Source organism: Buceros rhinoceros, unplaced genomic scaffold (assembly GCF_000710305.1).
Source record: "Buceros rhinoceros silvestris isolate BGI_N320 unplaced genomic scaffold, ASM71030v1 scaffold5871, whole genome shotgun sequence".
Taxonomy (NCBI): Eukaryota; Metazoa; Chordata; class Aves; order Bucerotiformes; family Bucerotidae; genus Buceros; species Buceros rhinoceros.
In genome coordinates this window covers 65,294-89,548 of record NW_010392446.1, presented here as the reverse complement: position 1 = coordinate 89,548, position 24,255 = coordinate 65,294, and the positions used below count along the sequence as shown (strand labels likewise).

The 24,255-nt window shown below is 43.5% G+C and overlaps 1 protein-coding gene across 1 annotated transcript in view; it reads right to left on the bottom strand.

The window, feature by feature from the left end:
- Positions 1–24,255, bottom strand: part of LOC104500768 (collagen alpha-1(XXII) chain-like) — a gene marked incomplete at its 5' end in the record, with an annotated part of 88,427 nt that overhangs the window by 30,605 nt on the left and 33,567 nt on the right. The window contains 2 exons of the mRNA XM_010144477.1: positions 6,822–6,933; positions 24,058–24,132. Of these exons, the coding sequence (XP_010142779.1) occupies positions 6,822–6,933; positions 24,058–24,132 (187 nt within the window). The remainder of the gene's footprint in view (positions 1–6,821; positions 6,934–24,057; positions 24,133–24,255) is intronic.

The following is a 24,255-nucleotide window of genomic DNA, read 5'->3' as shown; positions in this document are numbered from 1 at the left end:
TGGTATTAGCTATTCACAAACTAGCCCTCCCTGGTCACAGGTCCACCTCGCGCCAGCGCTTGTCTCTCCCATGGCACACAAAATAACCATGACAAAACAAGAAGTGTGTCAGTTGCCAGTCCTGTGGCAGAGTTGCCATGGAGAATAGAGCTGGCATGACTAGGGCACTGAAAGCCACCCAGAAAGTCTACAGGATGTTTGGCAAGAGCCAAATATCACATCAGCCCTCCCAATAGGACACCCCACCAGATCTCCTTCTCCGCTGACATGTCTCAGTGCAAATTTCCTGTCAAAATGGCTTTGTGCACTTACTGTGTTCAAGCTCATCAAAGAAAAAGACACATGCCTCAGTTTTTAATGTCACTGACAGCTTGGGCTGTTTTCCTCCACCACTTCAAGGAACTTCAGCAAGGTGGCAATGTTGATGGTTGAAAAGGCATTGCTCACCACTTCATCCTCTTGAACAAAACTGATAGACGTTTCTTCATGAGAGTGCTGTCACTGGGGGCATTTCCCTGTGGCTCAGCTCCTCAGACTCTGGCATTTCAGTGCACATGCCTAGGGCATTTACCTTCACTCACTCCTCCCTACCTACCTTCACTGTAACAGCTAGATTAAAGGAGTTCGCTCCCTGTCCTGTCCTCCAAGATTCTGATTCATATTATGCGGCAGTCAGCCCTGTTGAACTACTCTCCTAGCTACAGCCCACCAACAACTCCAACTTCTGATGGAATGAAAAGCAAGCAGAGAAATGGCTCCTCATTTAATCCAGTGGTGTCACCAGGTAGCAGAGTTACAGCTCAGGGGGTGCTTTGCTCTCTTCCTGGTTCATCACCACATTAACAGCAGCAGGACACATGCTTTCAACACTGTCCTTCCCTAACCATTTTTCAACTCTGCATATGCAGGTGTGCTCGGTTCTGAGTATAAATTAAAGGCAGGGGCTGTGCCTGTGTATCACTTTGCTGAGCAGGGAGGTAGAGGAGCATGTGGTTGAAATGAATTCCCCAAGATACCATACTGATGCTTGGACCTGACAACCTACAACCAAATCTGGAAGAGCCAACTGCTGGCCTCTGTACCACAATAGTCTTTTCGGATGCCTCTGAGCTGGGAACAGGGATGCCACCATATCAGCTTAAATTCAAAAAGGCTTTTCAGATGCCTAATGCCAACAGAAATAACTTGGAGTTAGGTACCTAAATAGCCTTGCGAGTCTGGCCACACCTCATCACACAGAAGCTGACAAATGGCCCATCAGGTAGATTTATACTGATAGAAAGCTATAATAACCTATTACCTGTCACCCTCAACTGATTTTTAAAATTGTGGAGGAACTGGCTGCAAGTTCCCCATAGAGAAAGGCTTTGTGCCAAAAGCAAATCTAAAGACACTCTCGTTGCTCTGAACATATGATAAAAGGTGTTTCTGAAGCCCTTGGTCCCTGCATCTTTTACAGAGATGCATTACTGTATAAATAACAAAAACTTTGTTTATGAGTTTTCATTTATTTCCTCACTGAAGAGTGATCTCCATCTAGAAGTTCAGCTTTGCTTAGGAATCCGAGGGCAGGGATTGCTGTCCTCAGAAATGTTTTATTTTCTTCTTTCACCCAGGGCTGAATTGAACTGATGATCCATATTATGGAGCTTTGCTGGATGCCTGGTACCTACAGGGAGCATTCTGCCGGCTCCCTGGTCTATAATTCTGACAACAGGATATATTGCAGAAGAGGCCTTTATAAAACTCCAGGACAATAGAATCCCCCCAGTGCTGCAGGTTAGTCTAGGAGTTAATTAACCCAGCTACAAGGTTGGGTGAATCACAACTTCTTCAAAGAAAAAATTGGAATAATCAGGCAGAGGACTCTTAGCCATTGCCCATTTCCAATCTACAGCCTCCTTCTGAGATCCTTTTGCTTGACATAAGAGCTTACATTTCTGACAATCAGCATGAGACCCTACATCTATAAGAATCACACAATGGAGGAAAATAAGATCATTAATTCTCATTTCAGACAACGAATATAAAAACAACTAATAGGGTGTCTGCATTTGGTGGGGAATAACATAATTAATGTATCTGGGAAATCTGACCACTTTTACAACAGCTATAAACTGCTAATACGAAATATAAGTCACTGAGGTCTGGGAAACAATGTTGGAGAAATCCAGTTCATTTCCGTATGCATCACATCACCATGGGTTCTTAGAATGACGGGGTAAAAAAAGGAAAAAAGGGAAAAGGAAAAAGGAAAAAGAAAAAAGGGAAAAGGAAAAAGAAAAAAGGGAAAAGGAAAAAGGAAAAAGAAAAAAGGGAAAAGGAAAAAGGAAAAAGGAAAAAAGAAAAAAGGGAAAAGGGAAAAGGAAAAAGGAAAAGGCTATAGAAGGATTTTCACAACACAGACCAATCCCACCCACGCATCCTTGGCAGATATTTTTCTGGGCTGTACTTCAGAAGTCTCAGTGATGGAATAGATGCAACCTCTCTCACTAATTTCTTCCAGTGTTTCACTATCCTACGTGCAGCAAAAGAAAAAGGTCTATCCTAAACCTCACTTACTGTAGTTTAATCTTACTGAAACAACTTTTGTCCACAAGGAACCATACGAACCTTGTGAACTTCTCCTCTCTTTGCTGCAGCCTTTTGCATGTTTGTCAGGGCTCCCCTCAGACTTCTGTTCTCTAAAAGACCAAAGGAAACCTTCAGTCATTCCACCTCAGTCATGCTTAATCTCCTTTACCTTGTTAGGAGACTCGATGTCTATGTCCACACTCGTAAACTATTCACTATCTGTGAGTGCAGTTGCAGTTCAGCAAAATGCTCCCTTCCCAAAGAGACTGAGATACAAATTTATTTGGGAGCAGTCTTTGGCATGCTCCAAGCTCCGCACCAGGCTCAGGCATTGTCTGGGATAACGTTGCTTGACATCAAACAAAACTAACTGGACACGGGCACATAGACAGGTGAAGATCACAAATGTTATGGGTCTAGTGCTGGGGTCCATGAATTCACTCTGTTTCATTGGCTAGTAAAGAAGACACCTATAAAGAACTCCTCAGGCGAGCCCCTAAGAGACATATTTCTACTCAAGTCACAGCAGATTTGGACAGACACATTTATTCTTGTAGATGAGAAGCACCTATCTGGCAGCAGAGGTCATGAGATCAGACAGGAGCAACAGCAAGATCCCGCAGCTGGGAGTCAGCTCTCACCTCTTCTTTGAACAAAGAGTCGTGTGTCTCATCTCTGACTTCAGCACAGTATCTTGGTCTTTTTCCAACTCCAGCACCATGAGAAATTTTGGGACAGGTCACAGACCAGGCCTAACATCAGCCTCTGGTGTGGGGGAAGAGAGTGGAAAAGGGAAAGACAGGGCTGGCGGGGAGCGGGAGAGGGTGCACCACTGAATTATAGATCCAAAAATCACTGAGAGTGGAAGGGACCTCTTGAGATTTTCTAGTCTAAAGAAGTTTTTCCTTGTGTTCAGATTGAATTCCATGATTCTGATCTGTTCTCACTGCTTCTTTCCCTGTCAGTGGATATCGCTGAGAAGATTCTGGCTCCATCTTCTTTGTTTCCTCCCCATCAGGTATTTACAAACATGGATAAGATCCACCCCACCCTCACCTCCACACCCCACCCGCTGCATCGAGCCTTCTCTTTTTCAAGCAGAAAAATCTTAGTTGTTTCTGCCATTCCTCATACAAAATATAAGTTTGAGAAGAAGTAAGGAACAAGAAAGCATTCAACATGTTTCTTGTTTAGTGCAGGAGGTTTTGGTAGCTTTCTGTGGAATTCTCTTCTCTGTGGAGCTGAACAAATGATGAGACCAGAGCAAGAGCTCATGGAGGAAAACCCAAGGCAGGTAACTGAATTCAAAGTTTATGTCAGAAGACAGAGTCCCCAGAAAAACACACCAAGGTGTACACGCCCCAAACAACCCAAGACTCAGAAACTGCAGAAGAAAATACTCTGCCAATATGAAGAGCAAACAGATCATGACTAGAAGCCAGGCCAAGCATCAGGAAGTGAACCTCACAGAGCATCTGAGATGAGGACCAAGCCAGGCTGGAACTGGACCAGGCAAGAGAAAATTGAGGAATGGTCATGGCCAGGAGGAAGGTTCTAGAGACAGGACTAGGAAAAATAGATGGAGGACAGAAAAAGATAGTGAGCCAAAACTTGGCATTAACCAAGACAACAGTAATGAGAAACAAGCTTGAGTACCCAAAACCAGATATCTGAGTCACAGCTTTGGCCAGAAGATCCACTGAGGAGCCATGAGCAAACAGTAGGACAGCCACAGTTACCTGAGGAGGGGGGAGAAGCACCAGCCAGATTTATGGACCAGCCTTCAGCCATCTAGAGAGACCTGTAAGTCCCTTGGTGAGCAGGACATTGGCTGTGGCCAAGTTTCTGGCTGTGGCGTTTGCTTGCTCACAGAACCGCCGCAGGGTGCCTCACCACAAAGAGGAAGAAAGCTCATGGCTGTAGGCTCCAGATAGGAGGACGAACAGACACATTTCCCAGGCAGCTAAGCTGGCACTTTGTAAAAGTACTAGTGCTTGTATAAAAGGATACAAATCCCATAAGCACATAATAAAGTGAACTACATATATTGCTTAGTTAATGATTTTGTATCTAATTACGAGATGTTGCTATCAGTTGCTAAACATTGCTTGAGGTTATCCGCAAGACAGGACAGATGGTTTTGCTTTGTTTATTATTTCAGTTACCAGTTTTGTGCAGCTTTACAAGATTTCATTTTCTGTGAGCAATGACCCTATGTGCACTGTCTCAGAATCCTGACATCCAACGGCTAAAATGACCACATACGCAGACACCTTCCATGGTGTTAGATCCACTGGGTTCATTCCCAAACCACAGGAGTATGGAAGTTAAAAGGCATAAAATATGGAAGTTCTTCTTTAATTCCATGTTTCACTTAACCATTGAAAGGAAGCTTAGTCATTTCAATCTACTAATTAATATTTTTTACTTCTAATTGTCCTGGGCAATAAAATATTCTGCTTATTTAAAAAACAACAACAAATAAATGGGTGCAATCTGAGCAGACGGCAAGTCATCATAGCTAGTGGGTCTGGCTTCACTCCCTCAGTCTCTCTGCGAAAACAACATCGACAACAAAGTACTTCAACCCTTAATTTGAGAACAGAATGTGAATGGACAGCTCTCTGTAATCTATGCTAACTTGTTCCAGTGGTTAATTATGTTGATTGTTAAAAGCGTGCCTTTATTTCACGCTCTTTTTTGGATGCTGTTAACAAGAGGCACTGACTTTCTTCTACCATTGTCCTTAGCACCAAAGACCCTTTGTTAAACTTTGATTTCCCAGAGCCCTTGCAGAAAGCGACCACCTCTGTTGTTAACCGCTTCTTAATTTTACGTGACTGTAGCGCACTTCTTGAATTTCTCCCTATTAGACTTGCTTCACGGTTCTTTAATCTTCCATTCACTCCATTTCTATCTTCTGAATTAAGGACACAAGGAGTGTCCTAACGTCCCGGCTGTGGGTGACTGAGTTGCCTGATATGGAGATAGTCAGCTCATCCTCCACAGTTCCTGTTTATACACCCCAGAACTGCCCACAGTCCTCTTTGTCATAGGATCACCCAGAGCTTAGATTCAGTAGATCATTCCTAAAATTTCTGGACTTCACTGCAAAGGCTTCTTTCTGTGGGGTAATGTTTTAGAGTACCAAACCACACTACCACTAGCTGCTATGAGCTGCAGGCAAGAAAAAGTTCTACCCAGAGACTGCTGAGAGACTGTGAGCCAGACAAAATAGGTTCATTCTCCTCCCCCACACACCAGTTATGTATATACTGCTTATCAAGACCAAGGCGTCTTCAGCTGGATGGCTCCCTCCCAGATTGTGAATTTACTTACCCTGAGACTTGACATTATTTAGGGACTTTAGAGCAAACAGCTTTCCTTTCAGTACAACATATTTTTACTTTTTTTTTTTTTTAAGACTGTGTTTATATGGAGAAAGAGGGGGAGAGGAGAAGAGCAAATCAATCCAGGTTGGCTCGAGGACAGAAAAAAAGCGAATGTAAGTCACAGGACAATCTCAAAGATGCAGTGAGCTGAAAAAAAGAACTAAAGCAGAATAAAAAATAACAGCCTCATCAATAAGAAGGAAAAGAACGACTATCGATTTTTTAAGCAGAAGTTCAAACCAGCACAGAGAAATTTACTGTAGAAATGTTAATGATGACAATTTAATCTATGGCTCATGGTTACTCAGTGAAATTATGCATTCACTCTTTTTGAGGCTAAAGCCAGCAGGGTTCAAGTGACAACCCAAAGAGAAACTGTTCTGATAGACTACAACAAAACCGGCAGCCTTAGGTCATAAAAGGCTCCAAGGACTGAATCCCGGTTGACACAGGATTAAAAATTGCTCATTCTTTACGGAGGCCAAGCCCCCTATTAGCTAACTGATGACATCTACTAGGAATTGGTCTCTTGCGATCAGAAAATGGATATCTCAATGGGAGTGCTACCAAATATTCCTTTTAGAAGCTATTTATTAAGCCCTGGGTTCTTTTCTGAATTTCTTGATACTGCTTCTCACAACCACTGAGTTACACAGAAACCAGCTCGTGTTCTACCAGGATGGAGCCTATAGCAGGTGTGGGGGGTCCTGACCACATCATTGTATAAATTCTGTGCCAGCAGAAGAGCAAGAGCTGATCAAAGCAGCAATGTGTATGTAGGTACTATATAACTACTACAAGATTAACCTAGAGGAACCAAATAACGCAAACAAAGGAAAGAATCAGGGTACTCACTCAGTTTTCTGAACAACAGGGAAGCTTCCAAGTCGTACATAAGCGCTCTGAATTCCATTTTCTTTCATTCCAAAAATCTGTTTCACGCTGAATGAATCCATCAGGTCAAATCCTGTCCATGATGGAAGCATAAATACCAGATATTGATCAGGCAGTGGGACACATCTTCAGCTGTTTTTACGAAGTTATCACAGCCCACAAGCACAACACTGCAGAGATTAATCTTGTTCTTCTTGGGAAAAGCCAGAACAAATTTCTGACACGTCTAATCTGCTTAGTCCAAAAACTCACAGAATCTTAGAATCGTTCTTCACAGCAGAGGTGTTCAAGCCCTCCGATCGTATTCGCAGCTCTCCTCTGGATCCACTCTAACAGGTCCGTGTCCTCATTGAAAACCACTAGTCTAAGACACTTGACTACACGCACTTCTCATGTAATTTTAATACAACTTAGTCTTAGTCCCACCAACTCATCGTTCTCATGAGCTATCAATCTTGACCACAGACATTTGTGTAAAGCTTCTGACTTTGTTCAGACAAGGCTTATTTGCTCAATCATAAACCGCACACATGGGTCTGTGCAGTTCCGGTGTCACTATGGTCCCAGCCACAACGAACCCATGCTTTTGTGACACGAAGTCTCTGCTGCTAAACCCTGCCAGGCGTAGTGGGGACACTGTTGTGCCACGGTCCCGAATGCATCCAGTTCCTGGAGGTGCGGTACTGCGTGGGTGCAGCCATCCTGGTTTTAGTCCCAAGCTTTCTCTCTCTGCAGGATGCACATCCAAACTAATAGCCAATCCCAGAACCAAACACGTTTTGGAGTTAGAGGCAAAGACACTGCAAAAGGTAGGTTGTGAGCAACTGAACAGAGAACCTGTGGTTTTATTTTATTTGGGTTATTCCAACCTCTTCCGCCCCTCACATAGTCAGTCCTGTGTCTGTCATTCCAGCACACGGCCCTGATGGTAGAACAGCTTATTTTGATAAATTGATTTTAAACTATGGATTTTAACTTTGCTCAGTTAACGAGCTCCTAAAATGTTTCTAGGATAGATAAACATTTTTGTATGGTGAACTTAGGCCCCCAAATTCTTGGGTTTCTTAGTTGCCCTCATGAACCTGTCAGCTGAAAGCCACTGCAGGGCTTGAAAATGGTTGCAATAGGCAATTCCATGAGGAATAGTCACTCACCTAATGATATTATTCTTCAAATTTATATGAATATATGAATAGGTGCAAAAAACCTGTGTGGGCCAGTCCCAAGGCGAATCAAAACATAATAGCAAACAACAAATAAAACATAAAGCTTCCATCACGGAGTTTTTTTCTGAAGAAATCACTTTTTCCGAGGAAATATAATCTTACTTGTTTGCAAAGACAGAAATGGTTGCCTGGTGCCAAGTTGAGGCCTTTTGTATCACAGTAAGTTTCCTGGCTGTCAACAGCTTTTCCCTCATGTCCACTCTATTCTCAGCTATTACTGCACATTCAGGAGGGCAAATAAGGCAGTTAAGATGCTCCAGGGCCTCGTGGCTCCACCTCATAATCACCTCTGCAACAATTCCAGTGATGCACCCTTCTGACATTCTGTAATCAGCCACGATTGCGGCTATAAATCGTAGCAAATAGACCGTACCAGAGGGTGAGAGCTCTCTCCTGGCTATCACATAAAAACCAGTACGACCTGTCCATCCCAGCACTCCCACAGCTCATTTCACCATGCAGCACGCATTATAGAATCACAGAATCACACAATCGCTCTGGCTCAAGAGACATTTAACATCATTGAGTCCAACCCAGCACTGCCAAGTCACCACTAAACCACGTCCGTCAGCCAAACTAACCACCAATATGTAAGGAAGACTGCTGAGCATTGCTGGGAAGAAGAGACCACTCTGAGTGGGAAGGGAAGTTGTTAACCATTCACAGGAGCTGAGCTGTGGATGGTGAAGGCTGAAATGCTGCCGAAGAGACACTGTGATGTCACGTCCCCACAGTCCTCCAGCTGTGGTGTATTTCTCATCTCATGAGCTTGTAAAGCTCCATCACTCAAAATACACAAATGCAAGATACAGTGACATGAAGTTCTTGCTCAGTTTTGCCATCATTAGCCCAGATCCAAACTTACTCTCATCCTTTTCTGACAACTCAAGCTGATGTTCACACCATGAGCAATTGTGAAGGTGTTCACACTAACGTGCTTTTCCAGTGGAAACGAGTTAAGAGTCACTTTCATCAATCTTTTTTTCTGAGATGTCCTAAGAACACATGGTTTAGAAAGCCTAAATAACACTATGAAACATATGCAGCGTTATTAAAACTGTTTTGCAGGCAGAACTTGCTGTAATGAAAATAAGTCATGCTCTCAACTTAGACTTATTTGCGTTCAGGATAGGATAGAGCGCACAGGTAAATCATCAGATTTTTCTTATTTAGACTATGGATCAACAAATTGCAAATTTACTGACATATTTTTCATTAAAGAATGAGTGAGGGTTGTTCTTTGACAAATGCCATCTAGGTCCATGGCAAAGTTAAGGCCTAGATGTGTCAGAGTCCATGCTCAAAACCAGTAAAGGGGTTGGTTTAATCACTATTAATTTGTTTGGTGCCAAATTCAGATATTACCTCCACTTTATTTGGAGGGAGCTATGCAACAAACTAATCCATGTTCACAGAGCACTTCACATGGGGTTCACCTGGTTAAATTTCAGCTCTCTAGACATGACAATAACAGAGACTCTCTTTCAGTTGGCCAGAGAGTCAAATACAGGCGTTTCTAAGGAAAGATTAATCTCTTACTAAAGCAGAGGCTAAAAGTGCATGTTTCTCTCCATTGACATAAACAGAGCTTAGGAAGCTCAGATTGCATGCCGAACCTCACCTAGAGACCCAGAAAAGGTCTGTAGCTGGTGGGATAACCTCCACTCAGATACCGCATTGACAACCAAAGCCCTTGGAGTTAACGGACACTTCGGTGCCACAGAAAATGAGGCATCAGGCCATACACTAAATGATGAAGAACTCTCCTGAGGATGAGATGAATCTCACCTAATTTGAGATGTCTGGAAAGGAGGCACCTGATGTATGCAGGTTGCCTCAGTTCCCTTGCAGAGAAATATAAGAGCGTCTAAGAAGACAACTCATCACATCTGTCTGGGACCTTTCTAAAGACAGGCTGAATCGCTTTTTGGCAGTGATTCCTCCTTCTATGCAGGAAAAAGGAGCCTGCTGAAGATGGGTTAGATATATTCTGCTCGTAGGGAGTTATGTGTGCTATCTTGAGCATTCACTGTAAGAGTTTCCTTGAAGAAGTACCATTCCATTTCTAAGTGGGAGAAGCAGCAAACACAAAATATATTGTTATTTGAGCTGAGAAATTAATCAAGGCAGATTGCCCAAGGGGGACTGGAAAGAAGACATCTAGGGAAACTTCCAAATGAATTTGTGCTTTAAAGCAGCTGCTAAGATCATTTCAGCTGAAGGACAAGAAAATATATATAGTATTTATTATTCTTTTATTTTCTTCATGTGCCTGGAAGCACCTTAGACTGAGTATGTTCCCACATTGACTTTAGGACTGGAACTGGCATTGTGAGGGAGACAGCAGAATACTTTTAATTTAGTCTTGAACCACAATGTTAATGTAAAAATTAGGTGATGTTGTAATCATTTCTGCGACACTTAAACAGGATTTTTCACCCAGCCATGTCTGGCTGCTAGCAGTGCAGTAGAAACAACTCGCTTAGATCTTTCCCCAAACATCTCATGGTCATTTAGTCCATGGCGCAGCATTTCTGGGCTGGAGTGTCAGCAGAAATACAGGCTGTCCATTGATTTTTCTACCACCAAGGAGGGACCACTTATCAGTGTCACAGGGAAAATAAGATTCTACACATAGTTTCCCAGTCGTCTCCACAAGTGAAATGGGAAGGAACATACCTGCCTAAACTAGCAAGGACGAAGCTACTGTTAATATTGCACCTGACGCAAGCACAGGATGAAAGGGTGGCTCTTTCCTGTTCTTAGTTGCTGTGATTTGAAAGTTGGGGTTTTTTGTGTACCAGCACAGGTGTGGTTTTCCAACTGGCTTATAAACTCTTTAATCAGTAATGCCATAAATATGACAATTAATAAGATGAATAATGCTCTTTGATCATAAGTCTTCTAGTTTATTACAGCTACTGAAACAATATGGGGCCACTGAAACCCTCTAACATGATTACATCTCCTGAAAAGCAGCACACCCTACTCCATTAACATTAAAATTAAAATGTTGACCTGAAATAGAAGTTCAGATTCCTAACAGTATACTTGGCTTAAAAAGCAATTTCTTATGCACTGCTCTGCTGATCAAATCAGCCGAATATCTCTCCACTTGCGAGTCATAACTCCCTTACAGGAAGTGGTCCATTTTTCCAGGGTCAGAAAACACACTCAGATCTGCCCGCTACAGGGAGAAGATGGCGAAACTTGGCACTGGACGAGTTCTACATTGTCTAACTGTGCTCTGCAACCAGATTCTCTTTTACACGAAAGATGTCCACACTGCACCCAGCCACACCCTAAGGCATAGCCAGAGAATGATCGAACAGCTTTGTACTTGCCCAGTGGTCCTACGATGTTTGTTTCGAGATAATTATTTCAAGACCAGACTGATGGGGACATGGGTGGCTGTCCTGAGGATGAGCTGGATTTCTGCCTGGCTCTGTTAAGCATCGGACATGGACAGCATGGTGGCAGCTAGTGTGCACGCTGAGATTTTCCTGCTTGTCCTGTGTTGAGGGGCAAAAAACCCCCAGATTTAAACAACCCAAACCCAGAAAACCAGAGCAACAAAGGGAAGTTTCAATAGCCAGAACACACAGCAGTGTCCACATTTGGAAAGTCTTCTCTAAGTAGGACAGAGCCATTAACTTCTTCAGGCTGAAGAAACCTTCTGAGAGAAGTCTTCTGCTCTGTGTTCCCAAGGAGTCCCTGATAGGACTCACAAGGGAAACCACTAGGCTCTCTCTGACAGTTTCTGGTGAGCAATGGTCCAGAGGGGAATGTGGAAAGCAGGTGAGAGAGGAATCAGGAAAGGCACCGGACATCAGAGTATCAGGTGATGCATCCAGAATATGATGGAGGATTATCAGCCATAAGCACTAGTATAAAACAAATCAGCTTTTGCAGGAAATGTTCCATACTCTAGTCTTGCTCAAACCTCAGCTGAATTATCAGCCCTGTCCATGTATTGACAGAGCATCACCAACAGCCAAGGTCAGGGAGGTTGTCATCGGCTACTGGTTCTCTGAGACTTCTAAAAAGAGCAATCTGCATTGCCTGTGATAAAATAGCATGTGTTACTTTTACTAGAGGGAGGTCAACGGCAATGAACTTCATAGTAGAGTAGAGCAGTGTATAAACTCCTAGCAAGAACAGTATCACCTGGGAGTCTTTCAGCAAATACACAGTCTCATCAATTTTCTTGCCTAAGGTTTCTTCAGCCTTGAAAGCTAAGTTTTCACAGGTTGCCTGTGTCTACAAGGAAGTGCCTGTGTGCTCACTCCTTTCATTCCTCCAGCATGGTCCTCAAGGCCACTACCACCATAAAGAGCCCTCATCTTTGTTACCTGTCTTAGTTGCTGTCTGTGCTAATATATACTTTATAAAGAACAGAAAAAAATGTTTTCATGTCATATTCTAAATAGTGCATTAAACTAGCTATGTCTGGCAGTTAGTTACCTGAAGACAGACTGTAGATGAGGGTTATTTTTATTCCACTGTATCCAAACCTTTATCATCCTTATCTTCCACAATGCCCGAGACTGGGAAGAGCTATTTCTGGACAGCCAAGATGTGTCTCCATTCAGGGTTGGGATAGACGTAAAAGTGTCCAAATCCTGAAGGGAAGACCTAGTACTTTATTCAGCATGTGCTGCTGTTATTTTTACAGTAGCCATCATCTGCTACAGGATTTTTGCTGTTCCTGACATGCCTTTCTTCATATGATAGGAAATCCTGTTAGGAGTTGACAGAGTATCAGATTCTAGGGATATTTTTAAGAGCTCACTGAAGTTTCCTTCTCCAAGGGTCTTCCACCACATTAAAATCCGTATCAGTGTATCAGTCCTGCAACCATAGTTCCCCTTGGCAACAAGAAGTAGTATTTCAGAGGGGGTGAGGTGCACACTGATGCTATCGCCCTTCAACGTCCTAGTCTTTCTGGCATGCTGGCAGGAAGAAAACCCTTTTACTCTTTCTTGATGACCAGCTGCTTGGGTTGGTGAGATGTCTGTGATGACGCTGCTGGGGTCAACGTCAAAGCAACCAGACACTCTATCTTCACATTGTCCCAGCATCCCTGAGGGGCACACAGCTGTCACTTGTTTGCTCGTGGCAATCTAGACAATGGGTAAGTTCAGAGCCCTGCAGCTCAGATACTGTTTAGACCTGTCTCATTGCGAGTAAGATTGTAAAAAGGGGTTTGAAAGAAAGTCCAAAGACTGATGAAGGATAAGAATTCTGACTTCTTGCACTGTTTGACTCCCCTCTAGTCCACCATTCCAGCAAAGTCAGAAAAAGCAGCAGCAGCTTATTTTTTGCCTGGATAATTCACCCCACATCCAGCACTCCCGGCTCAACTGTTTGATTCAGCATCATCAGCCAGCAGTGGTTATCTAACTTATTCCCAAACCTTAAGGACTGCACCTCTGGAGAAACAGAGAGATTTACTGGCTGCCCCCAAGCCCTGCATGAAGTAGTGTGGTTAGTAGAGATGTTGCACAAGTCATTAAAAAAATTAATTTGCTATATTTTGCAAGCAGCTTGCAGGGGAATTTTGAAACTATAAAGTTTTCTGAAGCCTATAGATTAAAGGGCCTTGAGAGCTTTTTGAAGACGTTCTTGCTATTACCCAGTTTACCTTTCTTTCCACAGATGTTACAACTGGGATTTAAGCAGCACTTCATGCTTGCCTGACTTCCTTCTCACCAGATCCACTGGACTTCGATGAAGAGAGCAGTTAAGAGTTTAAGCTAATGACAAGGCTTTGTTGAAGCACATGGAACAACTCTTACACCAAGATGCTTTCCAGGAATCCTACTGCTTTCTACCTGATACCCATGAAGTGGGCTAGAGTACCCTTTAGACGGCTTCAGTTTTATAAGAACAATAAACCTGATTCACCCCCTTTACCTGAAGCCACCACTCAGGATGATGGTGTCCTGATCCTGGGTTGCTTGCTCTGCATCATGACACTTGGAAGACATGATTTCCATTTTTTCTTGGTGCCTGCAAAGCATCACCACAGAAGTCCCATGCAGATCACAAAAAGAGCTCAATCTCAGCTCGAGCACCCTTCCACATTTGGGATTATCAGAAGCAGGAGCATTGCTTGAGGTTTAACACACACTTAAACCTCAAGGAAGAGCAAGCATTGAGAGGCAGTGATGCAGGTGAGGAGCCAGTCGCCAGATTGAACTACCGTCCACTCTGTTTCAGTCAAAAAGCTTCGGTCTAGAGCTTCGGTCAAAAAAAGATGAAGCACTTGTTACCCTTACACAGGAAGTATAACACTTCAGGAAAGATAAACATGATATAAAGCAGTAAGAAAATTAATCCAAAGAGATAGTGTGAGAGAAAGAGAGAGAGGGGTCAAAACCACAAGGAAAGAAATGGACACACAGTTATAGCCATCCCACCCGTTAGAAAGGGCTGTTCTAATTTAACCCCGAGCTCTCTGTAAAAAGAGGAAATAAATACATGTCTACAGCGGCTGCCTCTGAGGCAGCACCTTTCAACACCTGATCTCATGTCAATAACACAACACTTTATTTGGTGCATTGTTCTGTCCATCTACTTCAGCCCACTCTTACCCATTTGCCTCTCAGTTTTCAGACACTCGCAAGTGGTGTATTGAACGAAACCACTGAAAGCTGGTTCTGACGCTGAACTCTTTGCCTCATTACTGAAGGCTTTCCTGTGTTGAAGTCATTCTCCATTTTCTCAGTGATGGACATTTGGCTTAGCGCCATGGGCCCTCTTTCAGCTCCTTTCCTGCTCCAGTGATTTACAAGATTAAACAGAGGTTCATTATTCCTTTGATGTCCTCGTATGCCACATAGGTTAGCACCAGCTGAACTTAAGAGAACTGTTTGTGTTAGGTCCTGATTTTAATTAGTTCCTTTATTTTGAAGTTCGCTTTTAAGTTCCTCAGTCCTCAAGGTGCTCTGTGTTCCTCTGGAAAGCCGTAAAACGGCACAACTGCAAACTCATCACTTGAGATAGCAGCGAAGAGGGGAGAACTCCACACTGCTTTGAATAAAGGTTTTGTTGGTAGAACCCAAGACGAGTCTATGCATATAGCTGAGAAAAATGACAGTGGGTAAGTGTTTATGGGAGCAGAGTGGCAGGGCTGATGAATTCAACATTACCAGCAACAATTCTTACTTCTTGCTCTTACAAGAAGGTAGTATTATTTTTAGGGTAGGAAAAGGTGTTTGAGGAAAAAGACCTTACTAAGACAGAACTTGCTAGGTTCTCCTTGTAATGCTGCTATGTGGGCTATAGGAAAAGCCTATCAAGATGTGATTCATGAAAACAAAAATATTTCCATTAATATAAGGTGCTACGAGCAAGGCCTAATATGAAAGCAGGTGAGGACTACTCTCAAAGAGATTGTGTCAGTTGCTTTACGCCAGATGATCAGTACAAAGCAGATTAGATCCACAGGTACGCCAAAACCTGGCCACAACTATCAGCAGGGACTATTCACATCAGACAGACTGACTTAACTCCAAGTATTAAGAGGAGTTTATTGAAATTGCATGTGCATCTCCTTCCCAAAGCTTGTGCTGATGAAGTATCTATGGGATGGTTTCTCCAGACCCTCTTTTGCAGCAGTCTCCTTCTGAGGTAGAATTAATCAAAAATATTTTCACCAAGAAATATCTGGAACTACCTCACGGTTAGCTGTCGTGGTTGCCCAGCTGGCAACCAAGTACGACGCAGCCGCTCTCTCACTCCAGCTGGAGAAAATAGAACAAATGGCTGAAGGTCAAGATGAAGGACAGGGAAAGCTCACTTACTTACCAGTTGTGGTCATGGGCAAAAGACAGACTCGACTTGGGGAAAATCAATTTAGTTTAAACAACAAAATCACTACCAAATGACCAATCCAATCAGCGTAAGACAGTGAGAAAAAACTAACAGGATCTAAAAGGCATCCTCCCCCACACCCCTCCCTTCTTTCCTGGGCCCAGCTTTGCTGTTCCCCCATCAGTGTGGTGCAGAGGGCGCAGAGGATGGGGGTCGCAGTCAGTCCCAGTCTGCTCCATGTTACTTCTGCTGCTCTTTCCCCTTCAAGGGAAACACTCCTCACAGCCCTTCCACATGGCAATGTGCTGTCCTTCCCACGGAAGACAGTCCTCCATGAACTCCTTCCAGCTAGTGTAGGGGTCTTCCACAGACAGTGGTTCTCCAAGCGACAAGTTGCCCCAGCATGGGTCTCCCTCAGAATCACGGCATTCTTCGGGAGTGGTCACCGGCTCCAGTGCGAGCTCCTCCACGGCCTATGAACAGACCTTCTCTCCACCGGTGATCTCCGAGGCTGCAAGGACTCAACCTGCCATCTCGCCACAGGCCAAAGGGAAGCGGCGGCTCCAGAGTGCCCCCCTGACCCCTTCCTTGCTAACCTGGGTGACCGCATGGGTTCTATCTCCCTGTCCTACCCCCCTCCAAAACAAAGGAGAGCTCTCAAACCAAAGTCTCTTGCCAAACAGGTTTCTCCTCTTAAATACATTTATTTGCAGAGGCTCAGCCTGGCCAGAGGTGGGGACAAATTGGATCGGGCTGGGGAGTGGGGGTGAGCTTTCCCAAAGCTTCTCACAGGGGCTACGACAGCAGCTCTTCCTCCGCTACAAAACCTGCCTGGCACAAACCCAACACATTAGCCAATATATTAGTCTTTTTATAGCCAAAGGACTGGTTGCTTCTTGGGCTATGAATAGACAAAAAATGAATTTATTTCCTTTTCATCAACCTCAAATGCACTGGAATCAGAAAAAAATCCTGGCTTGTTTAACTTCTGGGAGAAAGCAAATACTACTATGGTATTTTTAAAAAAAGCCTTTAGGGATAAAGTTATTTTTATTTTTTTAATGTGAGGGTGGATTTGAATACTTCATGAGTGCACTCCTGTGCATGGTTAACCCCTGTTAAGTCTTTTCTTTGACTGCAGAAGTCAGAATTTTTCACTGCTGAGATTCAGACCAGCAAAAGGTGGTCTGAAGGACCACAAGGACCGCTCAGCGGTTCCCAGAGTTCTTCCTGCAGTAGCAGATTTGCAAGCAATTTCAGCATTCATTGTCCATGTTTCATGCTGTCATGGGGCAGCTCAGCCAGGTTACATACTCCAACACACATTTGATGCCTAGTGCTGGTCAGGTCATTCACAGTGCCAGAAGTTCTGTGCAGTCCGAGATATTGGGTAATAGCTATAACTCTGACCACACTAAAACACTGGGGTTTAATTCAAAGATCTCCTCCAACCAGCTCTGTTGGTGGTGACGTGGTTACATGCGTTCTGCAGGATGCTCGAGTGTTTCCAGGCTCCTAATCCAGATGCACGTTTTGGTGGCACCTTTCACTTCCCAGTCCTTTAGTTCCTGTAGAAGGGAAATTCCTTGGTACATAAGCCTAAAAGAAATCGTCCTAGGTCCCCATGCTGGATAACTGGGGGTTCTGGGCACCAGACATGCCACGCATACAATGCGCAGGTTACAGCTAGCCTGTAGCACTGCAGTGGCTGCAGCCAGAAGTCACAGATGACTGCTCGATCTGCTTTGCTTGGAGTTACTGGGTATTAAAATGTTCTTGAACATGGGTGAATAATTTGGCAACCTCTGAAAAACTTCAAGGATCTCTTAAGTGCAATGATCTAGGTTGTAATATTGGGATTAGCTACTGCACTGAACAGACTCCTAGAAAAGCTAAAAGGGACTCATAAGGTCACCTGTACTGGAGATATCCCACACGACAGCCCAGAGGTCAAATCCACTCCACAGCACAAGTCCAGCCATTTTCTCCAGCTCACAGGAGACTGAAATGACTCTTGAGACTACAGGCACATGTCAGCTGCTACTTTCTCCATTTACATTACAGAGGCTACAGCCAGATGTCTGTGTCTCCAGAACTCCACTTCAAATTCATCTCCCCAGATCCTTAGAGAATGGAGAACTTAACATGCATGGCCGTGCTATTTACTCCTTATGAAATTTTTATGGGGGACTTCCTAGGGCAAGTATGAGCAGGGGCACAAGGAAAGAAGCAGCCCTCAGCCCTATCCCCATTGTCATTGTGTAGTGACAGGTCACTGAAAAATACGACAGCAAAGTGACTGTGCTATGGCACAGCAAAGCTCCATCCTTCTATCCCATCTCCCATAAACATCGTCTCCATCCTATGGAGGAAATAACATCGAAGATGGAAAGGAGCTGGTGTCCACCCAAATAGCTAGCTGTGCCATAACTGCGTTTGTGCAGTCTGCTGGTGACCACTGGTTCTGTCCGTCTGCTCTCTGAAGACAACAATCCAGTACAAATCTCTGCAGCTATTCATGGATTGACCACTTGTCTCTTAGGGGCTGTCCAAAGAAACTATCAGAGGAACAATACAGACTGGCAAGTGCAAAGGGAGGGCAAAATGCTGTCACACAGCCACAACAAAACCCCTTTTGTCCCCAGGAGGACATCAGCCTAACGTGCTCGTTCTGCAGGTTCAACAGACTGGACACTCCAATTTCCTCCTGCTACCACGTGTTTTAGTGGGCAAATATAAATAGCCCCAGAGATATTGTAATTAGCTAGTGCGTCACCGGCATCTCTGGAATGTGAACGCTGTGCTGCAAACCAGGACACTGGAGACGTGCTGACAGTTAAACACAGCCACTGCGGTCTATAATTGTAGGGTACTGGTTTTACACCCAGTGCCTCTGTTGTGAAGTACCCAAACATCCTTTAGGGAGCTACAGAAAAACAGGGAGGTCATAAACAGGCTGGTGTTTTGCTCATTTGTGCACGGAGGTTTCTGAGATGGGGAAGAGAGTGAGAGGTTGAGGTCAATCTGTGATAATGCAATTTCTGCTGTTCTCCATACACAGAGCCTGTGCGACTACTTAGGAGTTAAGAGTCAGGGCTTTAATGTCCCCTCCTTGCCCCTTTAACACCACCCAGAGTGGGATGTATAACGTGGTGTCGTGGTCAGAAGTATTCCTCCCCAGGGTTAATTTTTCTTAGCACTTTACAGAAATCGTTGCAGGTCTGTCTTTACTTCTGAGCAGATTCCCTCTGAAAACAGCAGCAGTATCTGTTGAGGATTATTATCTGCTCTGATGGATAGTGTCAAGGACTAGATCTCAGCCTGTTTTTAATTCTAGGGATCATCCAGATACCTGCAACCAAATCCCACGTCCCGCAGGTCCAGATTAAAATACAAATAATTCAGATGTGAAGTTCTAAAAACTCAAAAAGCGTAGTTCACTTTCAATAACTTTCATATGCTGTTTTGATGCAATATAGTGATTCATAAAAGTACACAAGGGGCACATCTTTGAGGTGAAAAATGTTATCACTGTGCTTTCCTGCCTGGCCATGATTAATGATAGCCCATGACCCTTTGTTAAATGCTGATGGAATCAAAATGACAATTCAGCAATAAAAGAGGAATGAAGTACTACAATTGGGGGTTTATTTTTAATACTTCAGAGCAGATGAGTTAAACCCTCTTTTGTCTTCATTGCTCTGCTTGATAAAAAACCCACATGATACCCACAAGGATGCTGCAAGAACTTTGTTCAGAGTAGCATTAAGGATTGGTTTAACATATCAGACTTTCTGGAAGAGAAACAGTGATTATCCTGGTATTCTAACCAGATTTCTCACTTTCTTCTGAAATTCCCTGTGCGATTTCAAAGGCGTGCAGCAACATTTATATTCTGAATTTACATGTTATGAACTGCTAAGCAGATGCTGCTTCACTTCAATGCTAGAATTTGTATCAGTAGTAAAGCTGCCTGTATACTCTTCCTTCATGCAATCCTGTTTCACTGTAGCAGCCCTCACTGAATGCTACCACTAATAATATTTTTTATTTAAATGCTACGATACCAGAAGGTCATAGAGTTCGGTCCTCTACTGTGAGAGTACTCATGAGTACCCATCACTGTTTATTTGTCTCCATTACTACTTCACCACTTGTTCCAGTGCTTCATATCTCTGACAGTTTGAAACTTTCTTCTAATGTCTTGAATATATCTCCTAAAAAGTTGGTAACCATTTCTTATTATACTATTTGTCCTTCAGCTTGAGTGATCCCCCTGCTTCCTTCCCTCCATTCCCCTGATCTGTTTGCAGAAAGTGGTAGTATCTCCCCTTTCCACCTGCACAGCGCAAGATTAACCAAACCCAGTTTTTTAATCTCCTGTTTGAAAATAGTCCCTCTGGCTCCTGAACACACTAATAGCTCCTTAAGGCTGAATCCATCTTCCCCGAGTCGAGGAGTTCTGAGCACACTTTTCTAAATAAGCTGTAACCAAAGCCCTGTCCACTCTCATGAACTCTTCAATATCTCTGCAAGACCTGCTTTACATTGTTCAATAATGACTTCTGCCTTTTTCCCCACTGTACAGCACTCTGACTTACAACATCTGCTCACTAAGACACCATCAGTTTCCAGAGTACGAGTTTACAGCACCAAGTCCTGTTACTGATCCATGTGCACTCTAACAAGCCTTTTAAACTAAGAGTCAGTTGGAAAAACCCCCAGGCCAACCAGTTCCTCCTTCAAGGATAGTCCCATCCCAATCTACATAGCGGAAACTCGCAGAGAAGATTAGACCTAAAACTGGACCCAGACGAGGTCCACCACTGTCTGCCGTCTGGCTTGTTATTCCCTTTCCTAGAAACTCTAACATTATCTCCTTAGTAGCCAGTTTCTGGCTCACTTTATTAACATCTTTTTCACTTTAGCAGTGACTTTCAATACAATTCTCCAACAAATGCTTGCTGAAGTTCAAATAGATGAAACTTACTTTGTTCTGTTTGCCTAAAGGAAAAAAAAATCATGTCTTTTAAAAGGAAAATCTCATTTTAGTCTGCTGGCTCTCCTCCAGCTCATAATATGTTACTTGCTGCAGTTATTCATTTGATTATGCACGGAGCCATCCTCCCTACCCTCACCCCTACTCTCAGCCTCTGACTTAACAAAATCCCACACATCTTCCACGTCTCACTCACACCATTGGTTCCTTTTATCTCCTAAAGTTTGTCCTTCTACAGCTCCTTTTATGATTTACCATCTATTTTTACTTCTACTAATCCAGAGTGACTCAAATCACATTCACTTAACTGCAGACACAGACTTGAAGGTATCAGGCCGTGCTATAACTTGTACGCAGGTAGGGTGTACAAGAAAGGGCTGGCATCGGTGATGCTCCATGTGAAACAACTGCCTGTGCAACCTGCTGGTGCATTTCACCCAATAAAAACAGAGGAAAAAAATTCCCCTGAAAGACTTTTGTCCTTTTTACTTTCAGTTCTGATGTCTTGTGCCTGTCTGAGAGAGGGAAGAGGTGTTTAATCTGAGAAGCCTTTTAATAGTTTTCCCTGTCTCCCAAATGAGATTTACTGCAACTCAGGGGGGACTGCACTTGGTGTCCATCTAGAAACAAGCTTGTGCAAGATGTAGCTATGAAGTTCTGTGTTAGGACCCCGCTGGGCAAGGACCAAGTTTGGTTGTCATGAAGCTTCCAAGTGGAGCACAAGATGCAGGTGTTAAGTTTAGATCCCTGAGCATATGAGAACTGGGTGGCAGAGGAGCAGCCTCCACCCCAGAGCTGTCACTGGCGAACCCACAGAAACCCCAAATCTGAACTGCTCTCACAGGTATTAGGAAGCAGGAGGCAGGCTGTTCCTCAAAACTGAAGTGCAGTCCTCTTTGGGGAAGAATACGAAAACCTTCCAGCATCAATAGTTCAACATATCCTTTTGGAAGAGGAAATGCAGCACACTGAGCCAACAGAAATTTTCCAGTTACCTCAGATGGGAGAACACAAAGATTTGCTGTTGGAATTGGACCTGGGGGCCCAGAGCGTTCAGAACATGCTGTAGAGTATGTAAGGAACGCGTAAGGAGTAGAACAGCACTTTGGTCCTGCACTGATCCGTCTCCAGCAGCACAGTGACCCTTAGCAGACCCAGAACACCCATTCAGTTTTTTCCAGAGAAGAGGCATGTATTTTCCTAATCACCAGGAACAGGAAGGGAAAGAAATAGTGGTTGTCTAACCGTACAGGAGCATGCAGGAGCCTTCTACAAATCCTCTTGTATTGGTGGAGAAGGGCCACCAATACCACTTTAATTAAATAGTGTAACAATCCTGTTAGCGAGCCACTGCATGGCACGGTGAACATCAGCACTTCACAGTGACCGGAGGTTCCCTAGGTCACAGAAATGACAGCCCTATGCTAGGGGGAACAGGCAGGTTCCAATAAATGAAATTCTGTTTAGATGTTAGGGGAAAAAAAAAAAAAAAATCAGTGTGATAGTGACCAAACTGCAACTGTTGCCCAGAGGACCTGTGGAAAGTTCATCTTTGGGGGTACTCAAAACTCAGTTGTACGAGTCCCTGAACAACGTCCTCCAACTTCAAAGTGGACCTAATTTCGAAGTAGGCCCTGCTTTGTGTAGGAAGTTGGAACAGGTGATCTCCGCAGGACCCGTCCAACCTGAACAACTCAAGAGATCTAAGACAGCAAAGTCATCTTTTAAGTTAAAGTGCTGGATATTGACTTGCTTCCTAGGAGGGAAGTTGGATTCGAAGATAAAAGGAAAAGAAGTAAAAAACTTGACAGAAGAGCATAAGTACATCCATATATAAACACACATGCATATATGCATTTACACCTCACTCTACTCAAATCTTTTGTGCCAGACCTGAGGTGGGATTCTTGTCCTTTACACTGCTTTTGAAGCCAGATAAAAGAATAGTCTATTAATAAGCTCTTGAATTAAAATTCAGATAAATATGAACTAGACATAGGAAGCCCTTTGCAACTCCATTCTTCTGGAAAGGATCACACAGAAGATGATCATCTGAGGAGGGACACCATCCTCCTACTCATTTTGAGCTATAGCTTCCACTGCAAGGATGTTCATTCAGAATTGATAGGTCAGTTTGCTGAATGGCTCTACTGATGCGCAGCCCTGTGTTGGGAGGACTGTCGGAACAGGTTAACGCAACACCTAGCAAAAGACAGCAGGTACAAATGGATGTTTGGGGGTTACAAGTTTGGGTCTAATGACCAGGAAAGCTCTTACCACCCAGTGTTATCACAGGCTTAGATGCAATCAGACTGCAGCCAAAATAAACTGCCTACAGACAGTATAGCTGGAACTGATATTTTGCGCAGGCAGTGAAAATCCCCCAGTGAAAAAGCTGAGTGAGTAGCAGAGCTGTCAAATCTTGATCATTTCTACTCATAATCAAGTTGCAGAAGAGCCTCCAGCCTCCCACTGCAGTGACTTATATTCTTGGGTCAGTCACAGATATTCCCAGTACATCCTTGATGGGCAGGTTTTCTTTGCCAACAGCTCGAACAGTCTTGGGGGGACCACAAAAGAGGCACAGCCCATGCATATATCTGGCAGATTAAGTCCTTCAGCTGGCTGGAAAGCTGTTATCAGAACTCACAGAAAAGCAAAGATATCACGGACTGCCTTTCCTCTTGATCTTTCACCAGCATTTCAGAAATAATGGTTCTTCTTGGGACTTACTTTATTTTCTTTTTTTTTTTTCTTATATATACACATATATAAGCATTTCTTCAGTGGTAATTACCCTCGTGCTTGGACATCTCACAACAATCATAGATTAGATAAATGGACATCAAAACTCACCCAATGAGGAGTAGTAAAAAAAAGGCACCTCCAAGATTTATTGAGTTACTCTATTATACTAAGCTCTATTGGCTTTTTAATTTGCTTCATATCCGAAGAAAGCTCACTATTAATTTGTTCTTGACTGTCAACAGATAACTCTTTTCCGCCCCTACAGTTTCTTCTCATATACTTCTCCACCACTGAATATGCGTTGGGCTGCCAAATAGGAGAAGTGTAAAGAACCAGAACATGCTAGAAACGTACAGTTATACTATTTCAGTTCCCAGATGTACAGCAGAAAAGTTTGTCTCTTTACCTGGAATCTCATCAGTCCCCCCATTGGTGTGTTTGAATCGATCTCCTTCCACGTGGACATTTGGACACAGGACATCTGAAAAGCAAAAGAACCGGTACAAAATCACCACAAGTAACCACAGCCTTTTGGAAGCTATAGAACTAACAAAGGTTGACCTCTTGGGATTGGTCTAATGCTTTCACATGGTGCCACAGCAGG